Source organism: Procambarus clarkii, chromosome 44 (genome assembly GCF_040958095.1).
Source record: "Procambarus clarkii isolate CNS0578487 chromosome 44, FALCON_Pclarkii_2.0, whole genome shotgun sequence".
NCBI lineage: Eukaryota > Metazoa > Arthropoda > Malacostraca > Decapoda > Cambaridae > Procambarus > Procambarus clarkii.
This window is the reverse complement of record NC_091193.1, coordinates 24,795,401-24,817,901: the sequence shown is the minus strand read 5'-3', so window position 1 is coordinate 24,817,901 and position 22,501 is coordinate 24,795,401. Positions and strand designations below refer to the sequence as shown.

General features: G+C 46.7%; 1 protein-coding gene across 4 annotated transcripts in view; it reads right to left on the bottom strand.

The window, feature by feature from the left end:
• Positions 1-22,501, bottom strand: part of sicily (NADH dehydrogenase (ubiquinone) complex I, assembly factor 6 homolog sicily) — a 36,265-nt gene that overhangs the window by 5,793 nt on the left and 7,971 nt on the right. For 2 of the 4 annotated variants that reach the window (XM_045725938.2, XM_045725937.2), the window contains exons 3-5: positions 20,873-20,995; positions 11,318-11,477; positions 6,501-6,628 (exon numbers count right to left, since the gene is read on the bottom strand). In XM_045725938.2, the coding sequence (XP_045581894.1) occupies positions 6,501-6,628; positions 11,318-11,477; positions 20,873-20,995 (411 nt within the window). The remainder of the gene's footprint in view (positions 1-6,500; positions 6,629-11,317; positions 11,478-20,872; positions 20,996-22,501) is intronic. The other 2 variants (XM_069300845.1, XM_045725939.2) reach the window with 2 other exon arrangements.

Here is a 22,501-nt window from a genome sequence, read left to right as displayed (position 1 = left end):
AATTTATCATTTTACGAAGAAAAAATAATTTTTTGGGAACACTTCATTTCATGCGCACCCGGGGAATTCCACAATAAACTCGGCGCAGCACCGTAGTTAAGGAATTAGTTAATCATTTGAAAATTCATTAAATAAATATGATTTTTCTCTGCTTTCTACTCAGATTTAACTATGAGGATAAAAGACAAATCAGGGACAAAAACAAGGGATATTATTAATCACTATAACTAACTAGACATGTATATACAGTATGAGTCAATAAATTCAAATGGGGAATGACAAGAAAGATATTTTCAGATCACAAATAAGTGAATTTATTAGCACACAGAATTTAACTGGAATGTATCCTACCAGCTAGAATCTTTAACTGAAGATAATTAATTTAATAGACAAATAACAGTGACTGGAATATGGGAAAGGTACTTACTCATATATAGGACGCAGGAATGCTTGAGCAGTACAGACTCCACATCAAATTCCCTCTTAATTCTGCATTTACACCTATACACAACCCCTCCCTTTAGGTAACATGGGCCAACACAATACTAGTACACTACAGTAATTCTATCTTTCTTGCCATACAATAATATATTAGTTCTATTGCCTAAAAAACCAGCGTTGAATGTAATGAAACGCCATTTTCTGGGCGAGTCCCGGAGGCTCCCCGGAGCTATCCAGGCTGAATGAATATGTATAACTTTCTGGCATCAGTCAAAGTGCTAGGAGTTCTTGCCTACCGGGGACCACGAGCCAGAACCTGGCCCCCTCAGAGAGGCACGAGGAGCAATGGCCTATAGAAACCCCCTAGTGATTGGGAGCATTCTATGTCTGCCATCGACCGGGACAGGCACCCAGAAAGGTAGGCGCCCCAAAACAAACCCCTATTCTGGTGAAATTATTGCTACCGAAAGCCGAACGAGTGGACAGAACTTCCCAAACAGAATATCAAACTAGCATGACGTCATCACGTCGCCGCGCCACCGTCTGCGCAACCCCCCCCCCTCCCCGAGAGAGGGAAGGGGGAGCCTCAGACCCTCCACGCCGGCGATCCAACTGGCAGTTCTTAGGCTGGATGTCAAAATACGCGAAAAACCCCGCCGACCGGAGGGAGGGAGGGATGCCGGGGAGCCTCCGGGACTCACCCAGAAAATGGCATTTCATTACATTCAACGCTGGTTTTCTGGGGGGAACCCCGTCGGCTCCCCGGAGCTACCTCACCACAGATAAGTAAAACAGGGAAGGAACCGGGAGGCGGATACCACACGTCCTAACTGAACAACCAAAACCAGAGACAAGACAAAGACCAAAACGAGAAAAAGACCACCCAGGCCAACGACCAGGACGGCACCAAAACTCAAGAGCAGGCCAGAGGGGAACAACGCCCAGGACAGTAAGTGGAACGGAGCAGAAGGAACCGCAACACTGAACGTAAGCAGGCGCGGCTCTGCCAGCACCACCCAACATGAGGTGACAGGACAATCCCAGACAACGGTCCCAGAACAACCCCGAAGGGAAGACAAACCAACCCTATCAAAGACCGAAGGGCCCTTCGCAGAGATAGGAAAACCAAACACCGCCCCCGAGACGAAACGTGCAGGTGGGAGACCAATAACGAACCCACCAGTGCTGACAGAAATGACAAGAAACGAACACCACGATCGAAAGCTCAAAACGCGAATCAAAAAACAACGACCCCGCAACCCAAAGGAGCAACATAACCAGCTCCAGCAGGGAAGAATGATGCACGCATCCCTGAGGCACCCAAGAGGAGAACTACCCCAGGACGTGAACCACAGGAAAGCAACCACACCTGGTCCGGAAAAGGAACAAAGAAACACCAGAACCAGGACCGGAACCCAGCAAACCCGGTTCCAAGAAAAGGAACCAGGAAGGCAGGAGCGCAGGAAGGCAGAAGCGGCACACCAAAAAGTCCACACCCCCCCCCACAGACAGCGCAACCCGAAGCCTGCATGAAACCACACAGAAAATCGCAGGAACTCGGTACCAAAACGGAACACAGGAGAAGTCCAAAAGCAGGGAACTGAACATGGACAGAGGCCCACCTGAGCACCAAACAGGATAATCAAGAAGCACTGACCCAGATACACAAATAAGTGTAGCATGGGGAGGAAAAACGGAAATAGGTAAGGAAAATCACGAATACGGCTCAAGGAGCGGCCGGGAAGTAACGCACACGCCCAAGCACAAAATATGTAGAGGAGCGCGTACATACCTGAGGGACCTCATGGACAGCAGGGTGCAGTCAGGCACCGAAGATAGGCAAGGAAAGTGTTCAGACAGGGAAAAGACCCAGGGGTCGACAACGAAAACAAAAGCACCGAAATGTTGGGCAGAGCCCCACAGGACAACAAAGAACAAAAGATGGACAAAAAAGGCACTAAAGACACATGCAAGGTGACCAAACATACCACACCAAACACCCCAGTTAGGAGCCATCGCCGCAATCCCGCCAAGCGGGCAAGAGTAAACAAGGATGGAACAGTGAACAAGGGTGGCGGAGTAAGTAGAGTATCCCAATAAGAGACTCACTCCAAATGCATGAGCCTAACGAGAGAAGCAAAGCTCTACGTAGTACCAATGATGGAACTGAAACCGTTCCGTACATCCTAGGAAAATTTCTGCTAACCTTTGGAGAATGGCGAGGCGTCGCCCAAGCATATAACCAGCAGAGTAGCGAATAATAACTAGTCTACCTGCAAGTGTGGTCTAGAACAGACACACGTGAGACACCGTACCGACACTCAGTGCGCCCAACCCATACCATTGCCCGCCAAATATCACCCGCAACTACTGTATACGCAACAAAAGATAGGTAGTTTTAGTGTTTGTGATTATTGACACCAATCTTCACGAAACAATAGAAATGGGGATAGTGGCACACGCCACCCTTGCAGCACATTGCGGGCACGAAACAATGGGCATAAAAGGGATAAGCGCAGAAGCAGGAAAGACCGGAGGAATGACCGGCACGGTAACAGGCCCGGTGATTCACGGAACCAATTACCACGTAACGTGGTGGTGGGGCCCCACGATTGGTGCAAGGGCGGGTTGGACATGTATGTGAGTGGGAATGGTTGGTAAGAAACAGTAGCTGTCTTGCACGGGCCAATAGGCCCTCAGCAGTTCCTCTGTACTTATGTCCGTATGTTCGGACGCACAAGGGGACACAGGAGGAAGTGAGCACCCAAATGAGCCACAGACACTAAAAGAACCTGATCAATGTCAGAGGAGAAAGGAAGCAAAAAACACCAAGAAGTCATGTGGTGGAGGCAGACGCCACCCACAGGAGCAAATGTAGAGAAGACAGAGCCCAGGAGGCTCAGGAAACTGCCCAACCGTCAACTGACAGAAGAGGCAGGGCCCAAGAGCCAGAGCTCAACCCCCGCAAGCACAACGAGGCAAGCACCCCACCAAAAGTGAGAACCAGCACTAGGCCGACAGAAGAGCCAGACTTGACAACCTCACCTGCAGAGCAGACACACGACCGTGCCACAACACAGGCGAGCCAAGTAACATACCAGGAGCAGTGCTAAAGGTGTGCCCGAAAGCCATGCATACTCGAGGCAGTAGGCTTTCTGTACCTACTTTAATAAAATGTACCATTACCTGAATAAAATGCGGAAGTCGAAGGAGAAATACGGCCAGAGGCGCGCGCCCTGCAGAAGACGAAGTAGTACAGAGGGGGAGGAGGCGGCGCCACGCCAAACCATCCCACACCAAGAAGCAGAGGAAGAACGAAGTGACACCCCTAGAGATAAATCTAAAACACCCTCAGCATCCAGAGGGCCACGACTGGAGGGAGAAATGAGCAAGAAGCCGTAGAAATCCACGAGAAACGACACGAACACACGAGCATACCGCCCGTAAACAAAACGCACACCGCGGCCCCAGCACACGAGGTACGAAACGCACCATCCGTCCACTGGGAGGCGTGGCTCATACACCAGGCGGACACACAAATCGTACACACAATGTACAGACACATCGTAAACACACATTGTACAAACACCAGGAAGGCGTGCAGAACGAAGACGAAGAACGCCGAAACTGAAAGTAGAGACGATGCGAAAACAAAACAAGGTGAAAACGAAGCAAAAGAAAACAAATGATGGAAGGGAACCAACAAGATTGACAAAAGACCCGAGGGAAACCACATCGAAAATCAACAGATGTTTCAATAATATTGGAAGGTACGACGAGACTCGCGAACTAACGTGAACCACGACAAGCACCCCTGACCAAGGAACATGCAGGGACAACGATACGAAGCGGTTTAGGTACTATGGACTAGGTCAATATATAAATCCATCAATGTATGTTTCACACCTTGTATGGTGTACCTTACCTGAATACAATGTTTTTTTTTTTTCGGAGAACAGTATCACGACGTAAGAGCGAAAAGGGTAAGGAAAAGGGGGTGAAACACACCCCCAGGAACAACGGGACCGACGAACCCAGGCAGGGGTATACCCGAAAACAACAGGAACACAGAGGGAAGGAACAACCCCACTCTGAGGAACTGCTAGCCCCCACACCAAAGGTACAAAGACCCAAGAGGGGCAAACGGGGCCGAGGCCCCCCAGGCAACCCCTCCCTAACCCCGGGAACCTCGACGGCATGACCTAGGGCCGAGCCACACCCCCAAAGCCCCAGCTTGACAAGGAAAAGCCGGGGCAGCCGTGCAAACACTAATGAAGGGAGCCCACTGGTCAGACCCATACGGCACGGCTGGAGGAACCGACTCGAATGCCTCCGCCGCCACCCCGGAAGAGGAAAACCCCCGAGACCGCCCGAGTCTCAACCCAATCAGACCCCGCCTCAACCCCGAAACCTGCCTATGGTTCGGAGCAAGAAGAGAGGGAAGAAGTGTGTAGAACAGAAGGGGAAGGACAAGAAGCGGAAGGAACCAAAGTCGAAGCGACCCCCACCCCCAAGTCCGGACCCCAACCACCAAAATGGGGCAGCCTCGGGGCATCCGGGGCCGCAAACAACCAAGAGCGTTGCAGCAACCTACACCCAGCAAGCAACGCCGCAGCCGCCTGCACCCGATTATCAAGACCAGTGGCCTGGGTGAAGGAGAGCACGTACCGACAACAAATGTCGGACGACTCCAGGTCACAAGGACCCAACAGGCCGCATGGCGGAGGCACAACCGGTGAGAGTCACCCTGAGACAAGGGGACAGATCAACCGTCAAACTCACAGGACGCGACAGGGACTCCGGGGACACACCTATAGGACCACGGAGCCCCCGTGGGGTTTCCCAGGGCCCTTAGCCTTTGGTACATGCTAAGGGAAGCTCAGGCAGGGTACCGCGAACCGGCGCCCAAATCTACCAACAAACTGCTAAAGCTGAACCCCCGGGACGTGTCCACTCACGGGGGCCAAGCGGGGAGTACCGCCAACAGAAGAATTCGAAAGAAAATCACCTAGAACAGGAAAGGGGGACCATAGGAAAGGCAGACCCCCACCAGGCAAAAACAAAAAAGAAAAACCCTGCAAGAGGACAACGTACCCAGGCGGAACATAGCCGGCTGCTGTTAATATGAAAACTAGCTGTGCAGTACCATGCGCCCCTACCAGTGACGAAAACTACCACCTACCCAGAGACAAACCAGGGCAACAAATCCCCAGCCGACTCCAAGGGCGGCCCAGTACCGAGCAGTAAGGACACAGCGGAGGTAGAACCCAAGGTGACTTGTGGAAGGTGGCCCCAAGCCCCAAGGGCAGTACTTACAGGGCACCTAGGGAAGATAGCCCTAGGCACATGCAGCCTGAGTACCATGGAATCTTACTCCTGGCTCACACCCCACCGGTAGAGACAGTCCACACCACAAGGCACAGAACTGAAACAAAAACCGGAGCCAGAGGCACTCGACCAGCCAGTAATACCATCAGCCAAGAACTGACAGTTGGATCACCGGCGTGGAGGGTCTGGGGCTCCCCCTTCTTCCCTCTCGGGGTGGGGGTGGGGGGGGGGGGTTGTGCAGACGGTGGCGCGGCGACGTGATGACGTCATGCTAGTTTGATATTTTGTTTATGGAGTTCTATCCACACGTTCGGCTTTCGGTAGCAATAATTTCACCAGAATAGGGGTTTGTTTTGGGGCGCCTACCTTTTTGGGTGCCTGTCCCGGTCAATGGCAGACACAGAATGCTCCCAATCACAAGGGGGTTTATATAGGCCATTGCTCCTCGTGCCTCTCTGAGGGGGCCAGGTTCTGGCTCGTGGTCCCCGGTAGGCAAGAACTCCTAGCACTTTGACTGATGCCAGAAAGTTATACATATCCATTCAGCCTGGATAGCTCCAGGGAGCCGACGGGGCTCCCCCCAGAAAGTGCCATATTATTGCACACGAAAAATAAAAAACAAAAACAAAATTTATCATAGACAATAGAGGCATGTGCTCTATTACCTAATAACATGAGCAATGTTATACTGTGTATATAACCCCATTCCGACTAACTACTGAAACACTTGCCATAACATCACACGGGAGAAACACTTTCCTCTTCACTCCATGATGTGGAACTCCACGAAGTAGCTTTGCTAATCCCTCTGCTTTGCTCACATGGCTAGCAGCATGATCAGCATGAAGATTTTGAATTCCTGAAATGAACTTTATGTTAAACTTTCATGCTTCACATCCCAAGATTGTAATGGAGTTTATGTACTCCTGAATTTTTTTTTAATGTAACTGCAAGCAATGTTTCAGAAGAATAACAGAACACTCTGCACTTCTGATATTTTGGGACCCTGATACTATGTATATACTATAGATACTGTGTAATTACCTAAGTGTAGTTACAGGATGAGAGCTACGCTCGTGGAGGGGAGGGGGGTATGTGTGTGTGTAATTACCTAAGTAATTACCTAAGTGTAGTTACAGGATGAGAGCTACGCTCGTGGTGTCCCGTCTTCCCAGCACTCTGTCATATAACGCTTTGAAACTACTGACGATCTTGGCCTCCACCACCTTCTCACCTAACTTGTTCCAACCGTCTACTACTCTGTTTGCGAAAGTGTTTCTTATATTTCTTCGGCATCTGTGTTTAGCTAGTTTAAATCTATGACCTCTTGTTCTTAAAGTTCCAGGTCTCAGGAAATCTTCCCTATCGATTTTATCAATTCCTGTTACTATTTTGTATGTAGTGATCATATCACCTCTTTTTCTTCTGTCTTCTAGTTCTGGCATATTTAATGCCTCTAACCTCTCCTCGTAGCTCTTGTCCTTCAGTTCTGGGAGCCACATAGTAGCATGTCTTTGCATCTTTTCCAGTTTGTTGATGTGCTTCTTAACACTATCGGTCACCGGGCAGGCGCGCAGTCAACTTAGGGGTCATGTACCGAGCGTGCAGGTAAGCGTGCAAGTAAGCGTGCGGGTGAGCGTGCAGGTAAGCGTGCGGGCGAGCGTGCAGGTAAGCGTGCAGGTAAGCGTGCAGGTAAGCGTGCGGGTAAGCGTGCGGGTAAGCGTGCGGGTGAGCGTGCGGGTGAGCGTGCGGGTGAGCGTGCGGGTGAGCGTGCGGGTGAGCGTGCGGGTGAGCGTGCAGGTAAGCGTGCGGGCGAGCGTGCAGGTAAGCGTGCGGGTGAGCGTGCAGGTAAGCATGCAGTGACACCTAAATGTGTATACTCGTTTCAGCTTTCTCACCTTAATTCTCGTGCTACATCCTTGTTTTGGTATCATTGTGTTTGCAATTAAATTCCCTACAGGTGTGTATAAATACAGTGGTACCTCGGAATGCGAGTAATTACCTAAGTGTAATTACCTAAGTGTAGTTACAGGATGAGAGCTACGCTCGTGGTGTCCCGTCTTCCCAGCACTCTTTGTCATATAACGCTTTGAAACTACTGACGGTCTTGGCCTCCACCACCTTCTCACTTAACTTGTTCCAACCGTCTACCACTCTATTTGCGAAGGTGAATTTTCTTATATTTCTTCGGCATCTGTGTTTAGCTAGTTTAAATCTATGACCTCTTGTTCTTGAAGTGCCAGGTCTCAGGAAATCTTCCCTGTCGATTTTATCAATTCCTGTTACTATTTTGTATGTAGTGATCATATCACCTCTTTTTCTTCTGTCTTCTAGTTTTGGCATGTTTAATGCTTCCAACCTCTCCTCGTAGCTCTTGCCCTTCAGTTCTGGGAGCCACTTCGTAGCATGTCTTTGCACCTTTTCCAGTTTGTTGATGTGCTTCTTAAGATATGGGCACCACACAACAACTGCATATTCTAGCTTTGGCCTAACAAAAGTCATGAACAATTTCTTTAGTATATCGCCGTCCATGTATTTAAAAGCAATTCTGAAGTTAGAAAGCATCGCATAGGCTCCTTGCACAATATTCTTTATGTGGTCCTCAGGTGATAGTTTTCTATCTAGAACCACCCCTAGATCTCTTTCTTTATCAGAATTCTTTAAAGATTTCTCACATAATATATAGGTTGTATGGGGTCTATGTTCTCCTATTCCACATTCCATAACATGGCATTTTTAACATTAAATTCCATTTGCCAAGTGGTGCTTCATATACTTATTTTGTCCAGGTCATCTTGAAGGGCATGACAATAATCTAAGTTTCTTATCCTTCCTATTATCTTAGCATCATCAGCAAACATGTTCATATAATTCTGTATACCAACTGGTAGATCATTTATGTAGACAATAAACATCACTGGTGCAAGAACTGAGCTCTGTGGTACTGCACTTGTGACATTTCTCCAGTCCGATACATTGCCTTTGATTACTGCCCTCATTTTTCTATCAGTCAGAAAATTTTTCTTTCATGTTAAAAGCTTACCTGTCACCCCTCCAATATTTTCCAGTTTCCAGAACAACCTCTTGTGTGGAACTTTGTCGAAAGCCTTTTTTAGGTCCAGATAGATGCAGTCAACCCAACCATCTCTTTCCTGTAATATCTCTGTGGCTCGATCATAGAAACTGAGTAAATTCGATACACAGGATCTTCCAGATCGAAAACCATACTGTCTATCTGATATTATATCATTTCTCTCCAGGTGTTCTACCCATTTAGTTTTGATTAGTTTTTCCAATACTTTCACTATTACACTTGTCAATGATACAGGTCTATAATTGAGGGGGTCATCCCTGCTGCCACTTTTGTAGATTGGAATTATGTTAGCCTGTTTCCACATGCCTGCTACGATTCCTGTACACAGGGATGCCTGAAAAATCAGGTGAAATGGAATGCTGAGCTCAGATGCACATTCTCTCAGAACCCATGGTGAAACTCCATCTGGGCCAACTGCTTTGTTCTTACTGAGCTCCTTTAGCATGTTTTCCACTTCATCTCTAGACACCTCTATACGCTCTATGTTGTTCTCTGGAATTCTTATTGTGTTTGGTCCTCTGAAGATTTCATTTTGTACAAACACACTTTGGAACTTTTCATTTAATGTTTCACACATTTCCTTTTCATTTTCCGTGAATCTGTTTCCCATTTTCAACCTCTGGATATTATTCTTTACCTGCACTTTGTTTTTTATGAATTTGTAGAATAGGCCCGGTTCTGTTTTATATTTATCCGCTATCCCTTTTTCAAAATTTCTTTCTGCCTCTCTCCTTACTGCCGTGTAGTTATTTCTCGCATCTTTGTATCGCTGGTATGTTTGGGGGCTTGGCCTCTTCCTATACTCATTCCATTTTTGTGTCTTTTGGTCTCTGGCCCTCTCACAATTTCTGTTGAACCAATCCTGTTTCCTAGTTCTGCATCTCTGTTTTGGTATGAATGTTTGTTATAACGAAGATAAGTTCCAGCTCATGCGCTATGGAAAAAATGAAAATATAAAAACGGAAACCACGTACAACTCAGGCAAATCATAACATAGAACGAAAAGGCAATGTAAAGGATCTGGGTGTACTCATGTCGGAAGACCTTACCTTTAAAGAACACAATAAAGTAGCCATCACAACTGCAAGAAAAATGACAGGTTGGATAACAAGAACTTTTTACACTAGAGATGCTATACTGATGATGATACTTTTCAAAACGCTTGTGCTCTCTTAGAGTGGAGTACTGCTGCACAATGACAGCCTCTTTCAAAGCTGGAGAAATTGCTGACCTGGAGAGCATGCAATGATCCTTTACTGCTAGAATCCACTCAGTAAAACACCTAAACTATTGGGACTGACTAAAGTGCCTAAATCTGTACTCCCTTGAGCGCAGGCGGGAGAGATACATAATAATTTACACGTGGAAAATAATTGAGGGGCTGGTCCCAAACCTGCACACAGAAATAACATCACATGAGACCAGAAGACATGGCAGGATGTGCAAATCACCCCCGTTGAAAAGCAGAGGTGCAACAGGTACTCTGAGAGAGAACTATCAACATCAGAGGCCCGAGACTGTTCAACACGCTTCCACTACACATAAGGGGCATAACTGGCAGACCCCTCACAGTGTTCAAGAGAGAACTGGATAAGCACCTCCAAAGGATACCTGATCAACCAGGCTGTGACTCATACGTCAGGCTGCAAGCAGCCGCATCTAACAGCCTGGTTGACCAGTCCAGCAACCAGGAGGCCTGGTCGACGACCGGGCCGCGGGGACGCTAAGCCCCGGAAGCACCTCAACGTAACCTCAAGGTAAGGTACCCAAAGCTATCAGTTTCATTCTCACTTTTCTTGTCTCACCGAGTACATGAAATCACCATAGCCATCTTAAGTCTTTAAAATCTGAACTTCATACACAGGTACAGTACGTAGAGCATTCACAAGAAATCAGTCATTGCCCATATCATTATTCACTCATGAACAAGCATATTCCATCCTTTCTCCTCTTATTCTCTCTCCCTCCTGCTCATATAATTATTATCTAACTTGTTTCTTCAGTCTCACTTCCTCTAAACTTTGTCTCACATATACCTAGCACAGCAAACATTTTCTCCTTAGAAACATTGAGGCTGAATGTAAAAGGTTAGGGATTGTCTCAGCACACACACATGAAGGAAAAAGAATGACACAAATACTAAAGACACAAGACCTAACCAAATTAAAATATAAATGTTGAAGAGTTAAGTGTTTACTAAGATTGCAATGAGGGTACTGTATGGGGGAAGAACATAACAGACCATCAGGTGCTACTGCAGGGATTAACCAAAGAAAAGGAATTCTTGATGTGAGAAAGTGTTTTCCATTATTTTGCAAAAAGTACTCATGTAGAGAATTAAAGCATATATATAACTTAGAATTTGCTTGAAAAGTATCAGGAAAAGTTATAATACCGAGATTGGTCAATGTTCAAAAACATAACAAACCTTAATGGAGCATGCCCACTACACACCCAATCCTTGGAGTATGAGGTAGTACAGCGGGGAATTAGACTTCTCACTATAGTCCTCTACAGCTGCTAATGAGGTGAATTGCTTACTGTCAATCTGGTCCTCGCGACTATCAATCAGACTTCGTAACCAACGTTTAGATAATTGGTGTCTTGCTACGGCCTGAAGGGAGGGAGCACAAACAAAACTGGCATTAAAAAGTGTTTAGCAAAAATATTACAGTATGAAAGAAAAAGCTTCACTAGTAGATGCTAGAAAAATATACCAGCTATAAAGATACAGTACAGTATATTAAACAGCCACTCTAGTATCAAAGAAAATATACCTTAACTGGAGCTAAGCAGCACACTGTAATATAAAGGTACACAGTACTTGTATAAAATCTGATGTGATTCAAAATGTAGCATATAATTTGGAAAGAAAACATGAAATACTGTAGTGAAAATTCCCTAATACTGTATATAAAAAAAAAAAAAAAAAAAATTATTATTAGCATCAAAATCATATTTTCCTGACCAACTACTAACAGGTACGTGTGCTTCAAATCTGAAACAAAATGATAAATTCCTTATTTAGATGCCACCTACAAACTTGGCTTGCCACCAAACTTATAGGAACAAAATATTTAACCAAACTTTTTCTATGATAATTAAATTTAAGTTTGACCTTGCCAATGCAACGTAAAAGCAAGGCATTTGTCATATTATTAATAAACAAGAGATGAACTTATGGCTATGCTCGGTAACGACGCAGCATTGCATCATTCATTAAAATATTTGCAGAAAATCCAGTTTTTATCCGAATTTTTTTGGACTGATTTTAAACTGAGCGCCAACGTCTTCCCTTTCTTTTTGTTAGGCCCCAGTTTGGCACCCAGGTGGCACGGGCCGTGCCGTAGGCCCACTGTATTCGCTCCATTGTTGTGACCGGTCACGCTTCCCCTCACTTCCACAACGTGTGAACATTTCAGATATTGTCCGTTTCTATATTTCTTAGTGCGGCTTTAGATACTATATGCACTTACTCCACGATGAATAGTGATCATGAACAAGGTCCTTCCAGGAAGAAATCAGCGAAAACAAAGCATTATAGTGAGAAGCTAAGTAGTGTATCCCACATCCCACATGCTCCTGATGTAAATGCCACTGGAGCCAATGTTGCAACACCCGGACCATTAACACCAGGACCTTCAGGTGTGAGGTGCCCACTATTCACTTCACCCGTACCTGTAGCTGGACCTTCATCGTCTGAGTCACAAGACGAGACTCTGATTATCCCTAGTGGTGCTTCTGTTAGGACAAAACCCCATATTGTGGATAATCCAGAACGTCTCAACAAAAACTTGTCAATATCCAAGTAAAGATACAGAAGCATCTGAGGTATTGTGTTTGTAGAATGTCTGGTAAAAGGAGGGACACACACTATAAGTGCAAGACGTGTGATGTGCCACTGTGTCCTGCACCATGCTACACCAAATACCATTGCAAGAAACAATTCTGGGCAGATAAGCAGTAATGCTTGCCCACCATTCACTCCAGCTATAAAAAAACCCAGTGTTGAATGTAATGAAACGCCATTTTTTGGGTGAGCCCCGGAGGCTCCCTGGAGCTTATTGGGCTCATGTATGTTATATTAGACCGGGACATTAGCTAAGGAGTTCAGACCTACCATGGACCAGCGCCAGAACCTGGCCCCTTCAGAGAGGTTTCAGGAAGCAATGGCCCTGGAAAACCCCTTTGTGGTTGGGGTTTTCCTTATCTGCCATCAACCGGGGTTAGGCACCCAGAACGGTACGCATAACAAAATAATCCCCACATGGTAAAAAACTAAAACAAAAAACCGAACAGAGAGGTAGAAACTCCCTACAATACACAAGGAAACAAGCAAACATCACACTTTACTGCCGCGCCGATCGTCCGCGCAGCCCTCCCCGCCCCGAGAGGGGGAGGGGGAGCCCCGGACCTACCGCGCTGACTGCCAAGCTTCAGTTCGGAAGCTAAGCTTCAACCAACGTGAAAAAAACGCCGACCGGTGGGAGGGAGGATTGCCAGGGAGCCTCCGGGGCTCACCCAGAAAATGGCGTTTCATTACATTCAACGCTGGTTTTCTGTGGGGAGCCCCTACGGTTCCTTGGAGCTTCATACTGAAAGAGAAGGAAAAGAAAGGGCTAACCCAAGAGGCGGCCACCACAAACTCTGCAACGCGAAGCCAAGACAACAGGTTGTAACCTGCGACCCACAGCAACAAGAACGCACAGGAGCAGACGCCATAAAGAATGGGTGGCCAAGAACCTGTGCGACCCTCAAATCCCTGCGCCCGAAATAAGCCCTAGACGTCACCAACACAGCATCAAAAGCTGCAAACGTCTGAACAGCATGGGCGCAAAGACAGACCGCAGGCTGGAAGACTGAAAAACTCTGCGGACGACCTGGGAGACCCGAGCCCTGAAAACAGGGAACGAGGGGAACTGGATCAACCACAGTGCATCCCCAGACACAGTACGCAGGTAACTGCAAAAAGCACAACCGGACAACACAGGATGCACCCCCGGCCAAATCAATCAAGCATCAAGAACCCAAGAACCCGGAAAGCAGCCGTCTCGACCGTCGCCAGGACGGAGAAAGGCTGCACACGTATACAAATCTACCACCAGTACCCAAAGAGCAGAAACCTGAACCGAAGGGGCTACCACAAACTGAGAAGATAAGGAGGCACCCTGATCAAGGACCAGGACCGCTCAGGTGACGCATGAGCAGGCCGGAGGTGAAACAAAACACGAGAAAGCGTACGAAACGTCATACTGTCACCAAGACGAAGCTCGCAGGTGGGACACTGTCAACAGAGCCACCTGAACACCACAGAGATGGTGATACTCGCGTCAAAATACCAGACATGAAGAGCCGAGGAGAAGGCCGAACCAGTCACGTACAGGACCGATTCGACCTGCCGAAAGAGGCGGAGCCTCGGGAAAACGCCACGCGTTTGGACACCTATCAAGCAGCGTCTGAAAATAAAGCTGGGCCGGCCTCCAAGGAACCATAAGGACTGCTCTCGTGGGAATGGGCTGCAACCGAGCCAGAACCCGAAGCAACAGCTGGACCGGGAGAAGAGGAACAGGTACCCCCACCTCGACCAGTCCTGCCGAAAAGCATCCACCGTGAACGCCTCACAGGTGGATAAGGGCGCCACATAAAATGGGCGATGCCTAGACCATGCCTACTCGAAGACGTCCATGGCCAGGAGTCCATACGTCCGACAGAGCCAACAAAACGAGTGGGCAATGACTGGCCAATCTGTGAACAGAGGAACGAACCGAGACAGCTGTCCGCCAGGACGCAGGATACACCCCGGACATGAACCTCATGGTTAGACAAACCCCGAGAATCCAGCAAACGAGCCACTACGGAACCAACCCCAAAGGTCAACACCTAAGAGAAACCCTGTGGTTCCGGCAAGAACCGCCAGAGAACAGTCTGAACGGAGCTGAATGGTAGAGCACCGAGTGACCCAAACCCTCTGAAGCGCAAACCAGACAGCCACGAACTCCCGAACCGTGCTGTGAGCCCGATGGACGGACAGACTCCACTATCCCCGGCCGACCTGGTGAGCACTGGTCACAAAGCCCCAGCAGAGAGATGACCCGTCCGTGAACACACCGAGCGAAGGCTCAGGGAGGTGCCAAGGCACGGAACCCCGAAAAACCCCAAAGAGGAAGCTGGTGACGCACCACCAACACAAGATCCCTGGAGGAACGAACCCAACGAAAGCAAGAGGGGGAAGGGGAGTCTCCAAAGGAACCAAACAGACGCCGAAGCCAAACCCGACCCCGCGGGCAGACCAGCACATCGAAGTTCAGACTCCCGCACAACTGCTCAAGCAACCGGTGAGCAACCTGGGACCCCCTCATGTACAGCTGAAGGCGGGACCACAGCCGCAGTAACACTTCTGGAGGGAAAGACAAGGAGTGACCCAATAGCCCTAAACAAGGCCCAGGTCCGAACCTGGGACGGAAACAGATGGAATGGCCTCCAGATCACCAGGAAACCAAACCCGGCGATCTAGAAAGAACCACACCCCTGGCGAGCAGACAAGCGGACTGGCTGGGAGCCCACACCAGCCAGTCGTCGAGGTAGGTCAGACACCGAATCTCAAGCAGACTGAGACAGGGCACTAAGATCCGGTAAAGATGCAAAAAATACACCAAGTGCCAATTACAAAAATAGGGAAGGCAACAAAAGCAGCAAGCCTGACGCCCCACCACCAACTGTGTCAGTCCCGGAAAACTGGAGAGGAACGTGCCAAGAAGTGACCTGAAGGTTCAGGGCCACCATCTAGGCACCCGGCCCCAACAGAAGCCGGACAGGAGACAACAGTCCTCCGAGGAGGGCGTAGAATCCAGGGCGCAGACTGAAGAAGTCCAGAAGAACCGAGTCCTCCGAGGAGGGCGTAGAATCCAGGGCGCAGACTGAAGAAGTCCAGAAGAACCGAGTCCTCCGAGGAGGGCGTAGAATCCAGGGCGCAGACTGAAGAAGTCCAGAAGAACCGCAGATGCGAAAGGCCCATGACTGCAAAGAGCAGACGGGAACCCCAGAAGGATTGGCGGAAAGACCACGTCCAACGCACCCACTAAGATGACATGACGAAGCGCAGGGGAAGAAGCCTACCCCGCCAGCTCTGAACCCCCCCAAAGGGGGAGAAGCCGTCCACCGACGCCACCAGAGGCTGGAAGACAACCAAAAGCACCCACCAACAGCGTGATCATGCGAGTCAACAGAACAAGCTGCTCCCCCAGCACCCCGTCAACAGAGAAGGGAACAGAGCCCCTTCCGAAAGAAAAAGTACACACACACACACATTACTGTATGTATTGTGACAGGAAAATGAAGGAGTGTAGATGTTCGGCAGTCCTCCTAATGGCTGGTGTCAATGCCTATCACATTAACCCTTAACATGCTCGGGGTCTAATATCCTGCCATCCGCACAGGCGCATGTCATTTTGAAAAAAAAAAAAAATTTTTTTTTTTGCTAATCTGTTAAGTTCTGTTCACTGATCACGGGAAAAATAAAAAAAAAATTCTATTGTACTTACTTTTGTTGCAATAGAGCCGAGAAGCTCGGTGATGACGTCACAATCTGCATGTTCGCTCATGCAGTACACGCCCGGGAGGTGTTGCGCGCGGTCCTCAAACAGCCAGAGTTGCCACAAATATATTTTCGCGCTATTTATTTACAATGTCTAAGCGCATTTTATCTAATTTTTTTTCACTAATTGTGTTTCAAATACTGTTTGAACATATTTTGTATCAATAATTGTTGCATATTTGAGTATACACAGGCGCACACAAATGTTTTCAATTACGGCAATATAATATGTCATTACAGTCTATTATATTGTATGTTCTGCTTATATTTGTATATATTTACACACACGCACACGCTATCTGCTTATATGTTTACATATTTACACACTCGCACACGCTATACACACTTTGAAGCACACTTAGAAGATTTCTAGACTGTGGTAGTCATTGAAGCAGTCGACAGCACATAATGGGATACCACACGTTTCACACCATGTTTGCACAAGCTTCCGTTTCTTGTCTCTACGTGTCGTTGTTTTACACACCAAGCAATCACGTTGGGCTATTGCACGCTTCACACCAGGTGGCAAATACTTAAGTTTGTGTGCTAGGAAGCCTTCAGTGTGAGCGAGGCGTGGAGTACCAGCATGCTGCAACAGTGGGTTTATGATGGGCCGCTGAATACCTGGGACATCTTTTGCAAACTTTCCTAATAACTGTATTGCAGCATCAAATACAAAGTCACGGAAAGTGGGCTTACGTCCAGTTCTCACAAGGTACATGTTGAAACAGTTCAGCATGCTCATGTCCACAAGATGGAAGAACACTTTTTTCGTCCACCTACATGTCTTCCGCACACACTCTGCAGTGCCAATCATCATGTCTGATTTATCAATCAACCGCATGTTGATATTATAGTCTAAAACACAGTCTGGCTTATATAGTGGTGCGTTTGTTTTATGGCTCACTTTCCCACTGTTCACCATTGTTTCATCATGAATTGTTGTCAACAAGTTCACCTCTCTTTTGTCTTTCCACCGAACTGACAGAATGTTATCACTTTTCCTTCTCTGACACTCACCAACTGCAATGTCGTTGTCAAACACAGGCATTTCCCTTCGTTGTGGCTTTACTGTACCAACCAATCCGGTTCTATTTTCTAGCAAGAACCGAGCTAGCAAGGGACTTGTATAGTAATTATCTGTGTATAAAATGTGTCCCTTGTTCATCCACGGAGGCATGATGGTCTTCACTACACTCCCCGAGAATCCATGTTCGTCGTTACCGGGAATGTCTACATCACTAGCCGAGTACAGAATCATGTGTAACACGTATCCTATCTCACAATCACAAAGAACAAAAAATTTCAGGTCAAATCGGTTTCGTTTTGAGGGAATGTACTGTTTGAATGGAACACGTCCCTTGAAAAGTATGAGAGATTCATCAACCACCAGCTTCTGTGCTGGTACGTAAAAATCTCTGAATTTTCCAATAACATCGTTCATGTAGTGCCTCACTCGCCACAGTCTATCATCAGGTGTTCGGTCCTGAACACTTCCAAAATGTAGACACCTGAGGAGTATCTGAAACCTATCTCGTGACATATATTTCCCGAATAAAGGTGTTGGTATTGTCTTGTCCTTGCTCCAATAGTCATTTATTGCATGTTTGTGACAGTGCTTCATCAACAAACAGTGCCAAAAACACATACATTTCCGCCACTGTGGTATTTTTCCAACGCTGCAGTCGTGAAAATTCTGTGATTTCCCTCTCAATCAGGTAAGCAGCATGCAGGTTCGTTTGGTGTACAATGTATTCCATGAGTGGTTCATCATAGAATGCTGTAAAATATTCCATCTCAGCCATGTCCTCACCTTGATTAGGGAAAAGGTTTGTAATCCCTACATCTTTATCGTCAAAGTGAGGAATATTAGGAATAAAATCGTCACCATCACTCCACTCAAGTACACCAGGCGTCCTGCGAGATGCAGAGGAAAGACGGCGAGGAAGCGATGCATACCGGCGACCAGGAGCTGAATACCGTCTGCGAGAAGCACGGCGGCTACGTGCACATGAGGTGGGTGCACGTGAGGTGGGTGCACGTGAGGTGGATGCACGTGAACACGAGGGTCTTGGTCCCTCATGTGGTGCCATGCGGTGGCGCTTGGCCGGGCGAGATGCTGCTGACGCAACAATTTCTCGCCCAGTTACACCACTGGTACCAGCCACAGGCTCAATAAAATTGTGATCTGAGTCACTAAACCCAGAAAAGGAGTCACCTCCCTCTGACTCGTCACCCTCAAACAGAAAATATCCACAGGAACTGTGAGGTCGTGGTAGAATTGGGGTAGAAACTGGGCGAGGAGGCATCAGTGAGCGTATAGGCCTCGCCATGGCATGGTGGTCATTCTCACTTTCACTGCTGCTGCTACTATCACCCGACAACTGTGTATAATCCTCATCGTTGTCTGAATCGTCAAACACACTTTCTTCACCTTCAGAGAATAATTCGTGGGCTATTTGCTCTGGGGTGAGGGACTGAGTGGTGCGTGCCCGTGAGGCGTTTGACCGTGCGCTCGCCATGGTGACTCTCGCTAAACTGAGGCCTCCCATGCCTTCGGATCGTGAGCGGGAATTTTTTTCAAAATGGCCGCTGTTTACTAGAGCCCCTGGGCAGCATATGGGACCCCCAGCTACACCGCGGGCCATTCAAATCGTGCGCGGTACCCATACACTTCATATGAAGTGAAGCGCAGTTGACTGGTAAAACGATTTACACTTCATATGAAGTGATGCGCACTTTAAGGGTTAAAGAAAAAAAAGATTGAATGCTTGGCTGTTGTCTGTGGTAAAGTAAGGGAATACACGCAAAACACATAGTATGAATAATGAAACTTTAATTAAATTGAAAGCAAATTAAAAACAAAGACAATTCCTTGGCTATGTACAGTGCAAACAAGTAAAAAAATATAACAAAAATAAGAACAGGGATGACGTTACTCAATAATATAAAGACAAAATGAAATAAGCAGGTGCTGAGAATAAAGCACTAGCTGAGAAACATCTACCTGATAGACAGCGTATATCAGTTAGTTGTTCACAGCTTGAGAGCACAAGATATTCTAACTTCAATGACTGGTTCAAGCCTAGACATCGACTAAGTAGAGGGCGCTGAGGTGCAGGTGTGCAGTCGGCGGGTCACCAATCAGAAGCAGGCAGGCTGGGAATGGTAGTTTGCTGGTTGATGATGGTGGCGAGCCGGCATGGAGGGAGTGTGGAGTAGGGGGGAGTTTAGGGTACGTTTGCCTCCTGGTCAAAACGTTTTGTGCTACTAGTAGATGTATCTTGAAGGTAGCATCTTATTGTTGTAGTCCATGCAAAATACTGCGAACCGGTGCCCAAAACTACCAAGCAAGCTTCTAAAAGCTGAACCCCCGGGATATGTCCACTCACAGGGGCCTAGCAAGGGGTATCACCAAGAACACAGAATTGTCTATCTAAAGATCCCCAAAGATAGATAGGGGGCAACCAATCAAAAGTAGACACCCCCACCAGGCAGAAAAACAAAAACAAATGAAAACCTCCGCAAGAGGACAACGTACCCAGGCGAAACAGAGCCGGCCGCTTTAAGAGGTGATAACTAGCTGTGCAGAACCCTGCACCCCTACCAGTGATGAAAACTACCTCCTACCCAGAGGCAAGTAAGGGCAACAGAAACCCCAGCTGACTCCAAGGGTAGCCAAATACTTAGCAGTAAAAGACACAGCAGAGGTAGATCCCAAGGAGACTTGTGGAAGGTGGCCCCAAGCCCCAAGGACAGTACTTACAGGACACCTAAGGAAGGAAACCCTAGGCACATGCAGCCCGAGCACCATAGAATATTACTCCTGGCTCACACACCACCTGTAGAGACAGCCCATGCCACAAGGCACAGAAACTGAAACCAAAGCAGGAGCCAGAGGCACCTGACCTGCCAGTATCACATCAGCCAAGAACTGCCGGCTGAATCGCCGGCGTGAGGGTCTGGGACTTCCCCCCCATCCAGGGGAGGGAGGGGGGTTGCACAGACAGCGGCGTGGCAACGTGATGACATCATGCTAGTTTGCTAGTTTTCGTTTGGGCAGTTCTATCCACTCGTTCGGCTTTTGGTTGCAATATTTTCACCAGAGCAGGGATTTATTTTGGGGCACCTACCTTTCTGGGTGCCAGACCCGGTCGATGGCAGACATAGAATGCTTCCACCCACATGGGGGTTTCTATAGGCCATTGCTCCTCGTGCCTCTCTGAGGGGGGCCAGGTTCTGGCTCATGGTCCCTGGTAGGCAAGAACTCCATGTACTTTGATTGATGCCAAAAAGCTAATAGTTACATATCAGCCTGGACAACTCCGGGAAGCTGTCAGGGCTCCCCCCCAGAAATGCAGTGCAAATAAAACATTAAAACTGAAGCCAAATACTAATAAATATTTCCAACTCACCTTTTGCAATTCTATGGCCACAGGTTGTCTAGGTGCTTTATGTTGATATATATGGTCTAAGGTCTCTCTCCAAAACTGGAAACGCATTTTTGCCATCACTACCTCAGACGTCATGTCAGATACCTATAATTAACCAATTATCATCTGTCACATGCTAAGCCAGGTTCATATATACCTCTCTGAATACTAGTGTACCTGTGCTCAAATATACACTATATGAGATCCACTGCTGGCATCACAGCACTCAAAAACTTGTCAGTATTCACACAAGGCAGGTAAATAAAATAACCTTAAATCAATGTTCACCACATTGCAATTATTTTTTGGAAGTTTAGTACAGTACAATCATATTGCAAGTTTGGACGAAATCTTAGATAAAAAACTACAGCACTTCATTATCATATCAACATAAAAGCAATGAATCAGAATACTGGCTTACTTTTTAATGGTTAGAGAGGCATAATGTTGAGACTTAACAGGTCAACATTTCTGAAATAAAATGAGTCATTTAACCAATTTTAAAAGATTACTGTACTTTGAATTTTTCACAAAATTTCAATAAAGAATTTATATATTTTGCTCTGGCACAGCAAACAGGCCAAGTTAATTTTCATTGTGAAGTTATATATAAAGCATGAAAATCAAGTATTGAATAGTATCCACTTAATTTAACGGCCTATATGGGCCTGAGCCCTAGTCGTTATTTCCGGAGCTCCGTTATTTCCGAAGTTAAGTCGGGTCGGGTAATTTTTCAAGTAACATTCAGGTACGATATATTTTATACTGTATAACTAAAATTAAATAAAGTTCATTGTGTAATTGCATTCCAATTTAGTGCCACACCGACGATTAAGCCAGTTGTTGGCTGCTGCATGGATGATGTGTGAACACGGTCTGATCAAGCCCAGATGGGTGGGAAAAAATTGATTCATTCCTTTGTATTGAAAAATATTTCATGTATCAATCAGCAAGTTAATATTTTCTCAATAATATTTTAGAGATGTGTTTTGATTTACCCTGAACAGTGCAGGTAATGTATTTTTAATGTTACAACACAGGCTGTGGCGGCCATGCCATAACAATGGCGATCGAGCCTTGTCACTGAGAGCTAGCCAAGACGAAATATTTTGAGCTCACCTATTCTCTGCTGACGATAGAATATACATTTGCAGAGACTAATATGTAGCTTTTGTTGAAAAAAAACAATTAATATCTTGTAATACTATAATAAAATTGGTAAATTGACTTACTTTTAATGAAGCTGAAGATTACGAAGCTGTGAAGATTACGTCATCCTCTGCAGCGCTTGTTTTATATTGTTTATATTGTATACAGGGTACATACTGTATGTACACTTATTTTCAGGCATATTTTAATAGAGTATCCTTCTGTTTCTTGATGTCACTTACTGTACTTTTCCCGATGTTAAACTCTGCTGCTGCTCGTGCATGAGAATATCCTTTATCAAGTTTCTTAATTAACTCCAGCTTCTGTGCAACCGTCAGGCGCTTCCTTTGGGTAACTTTTGGCATTTTTGTAAATTAAAAAGAAGATCACAATTACAGTACAGTAATATCCTTCACAATTGAAGCTAGCCGCGCGAGTTCACAGTAAACAATGGGAACACAT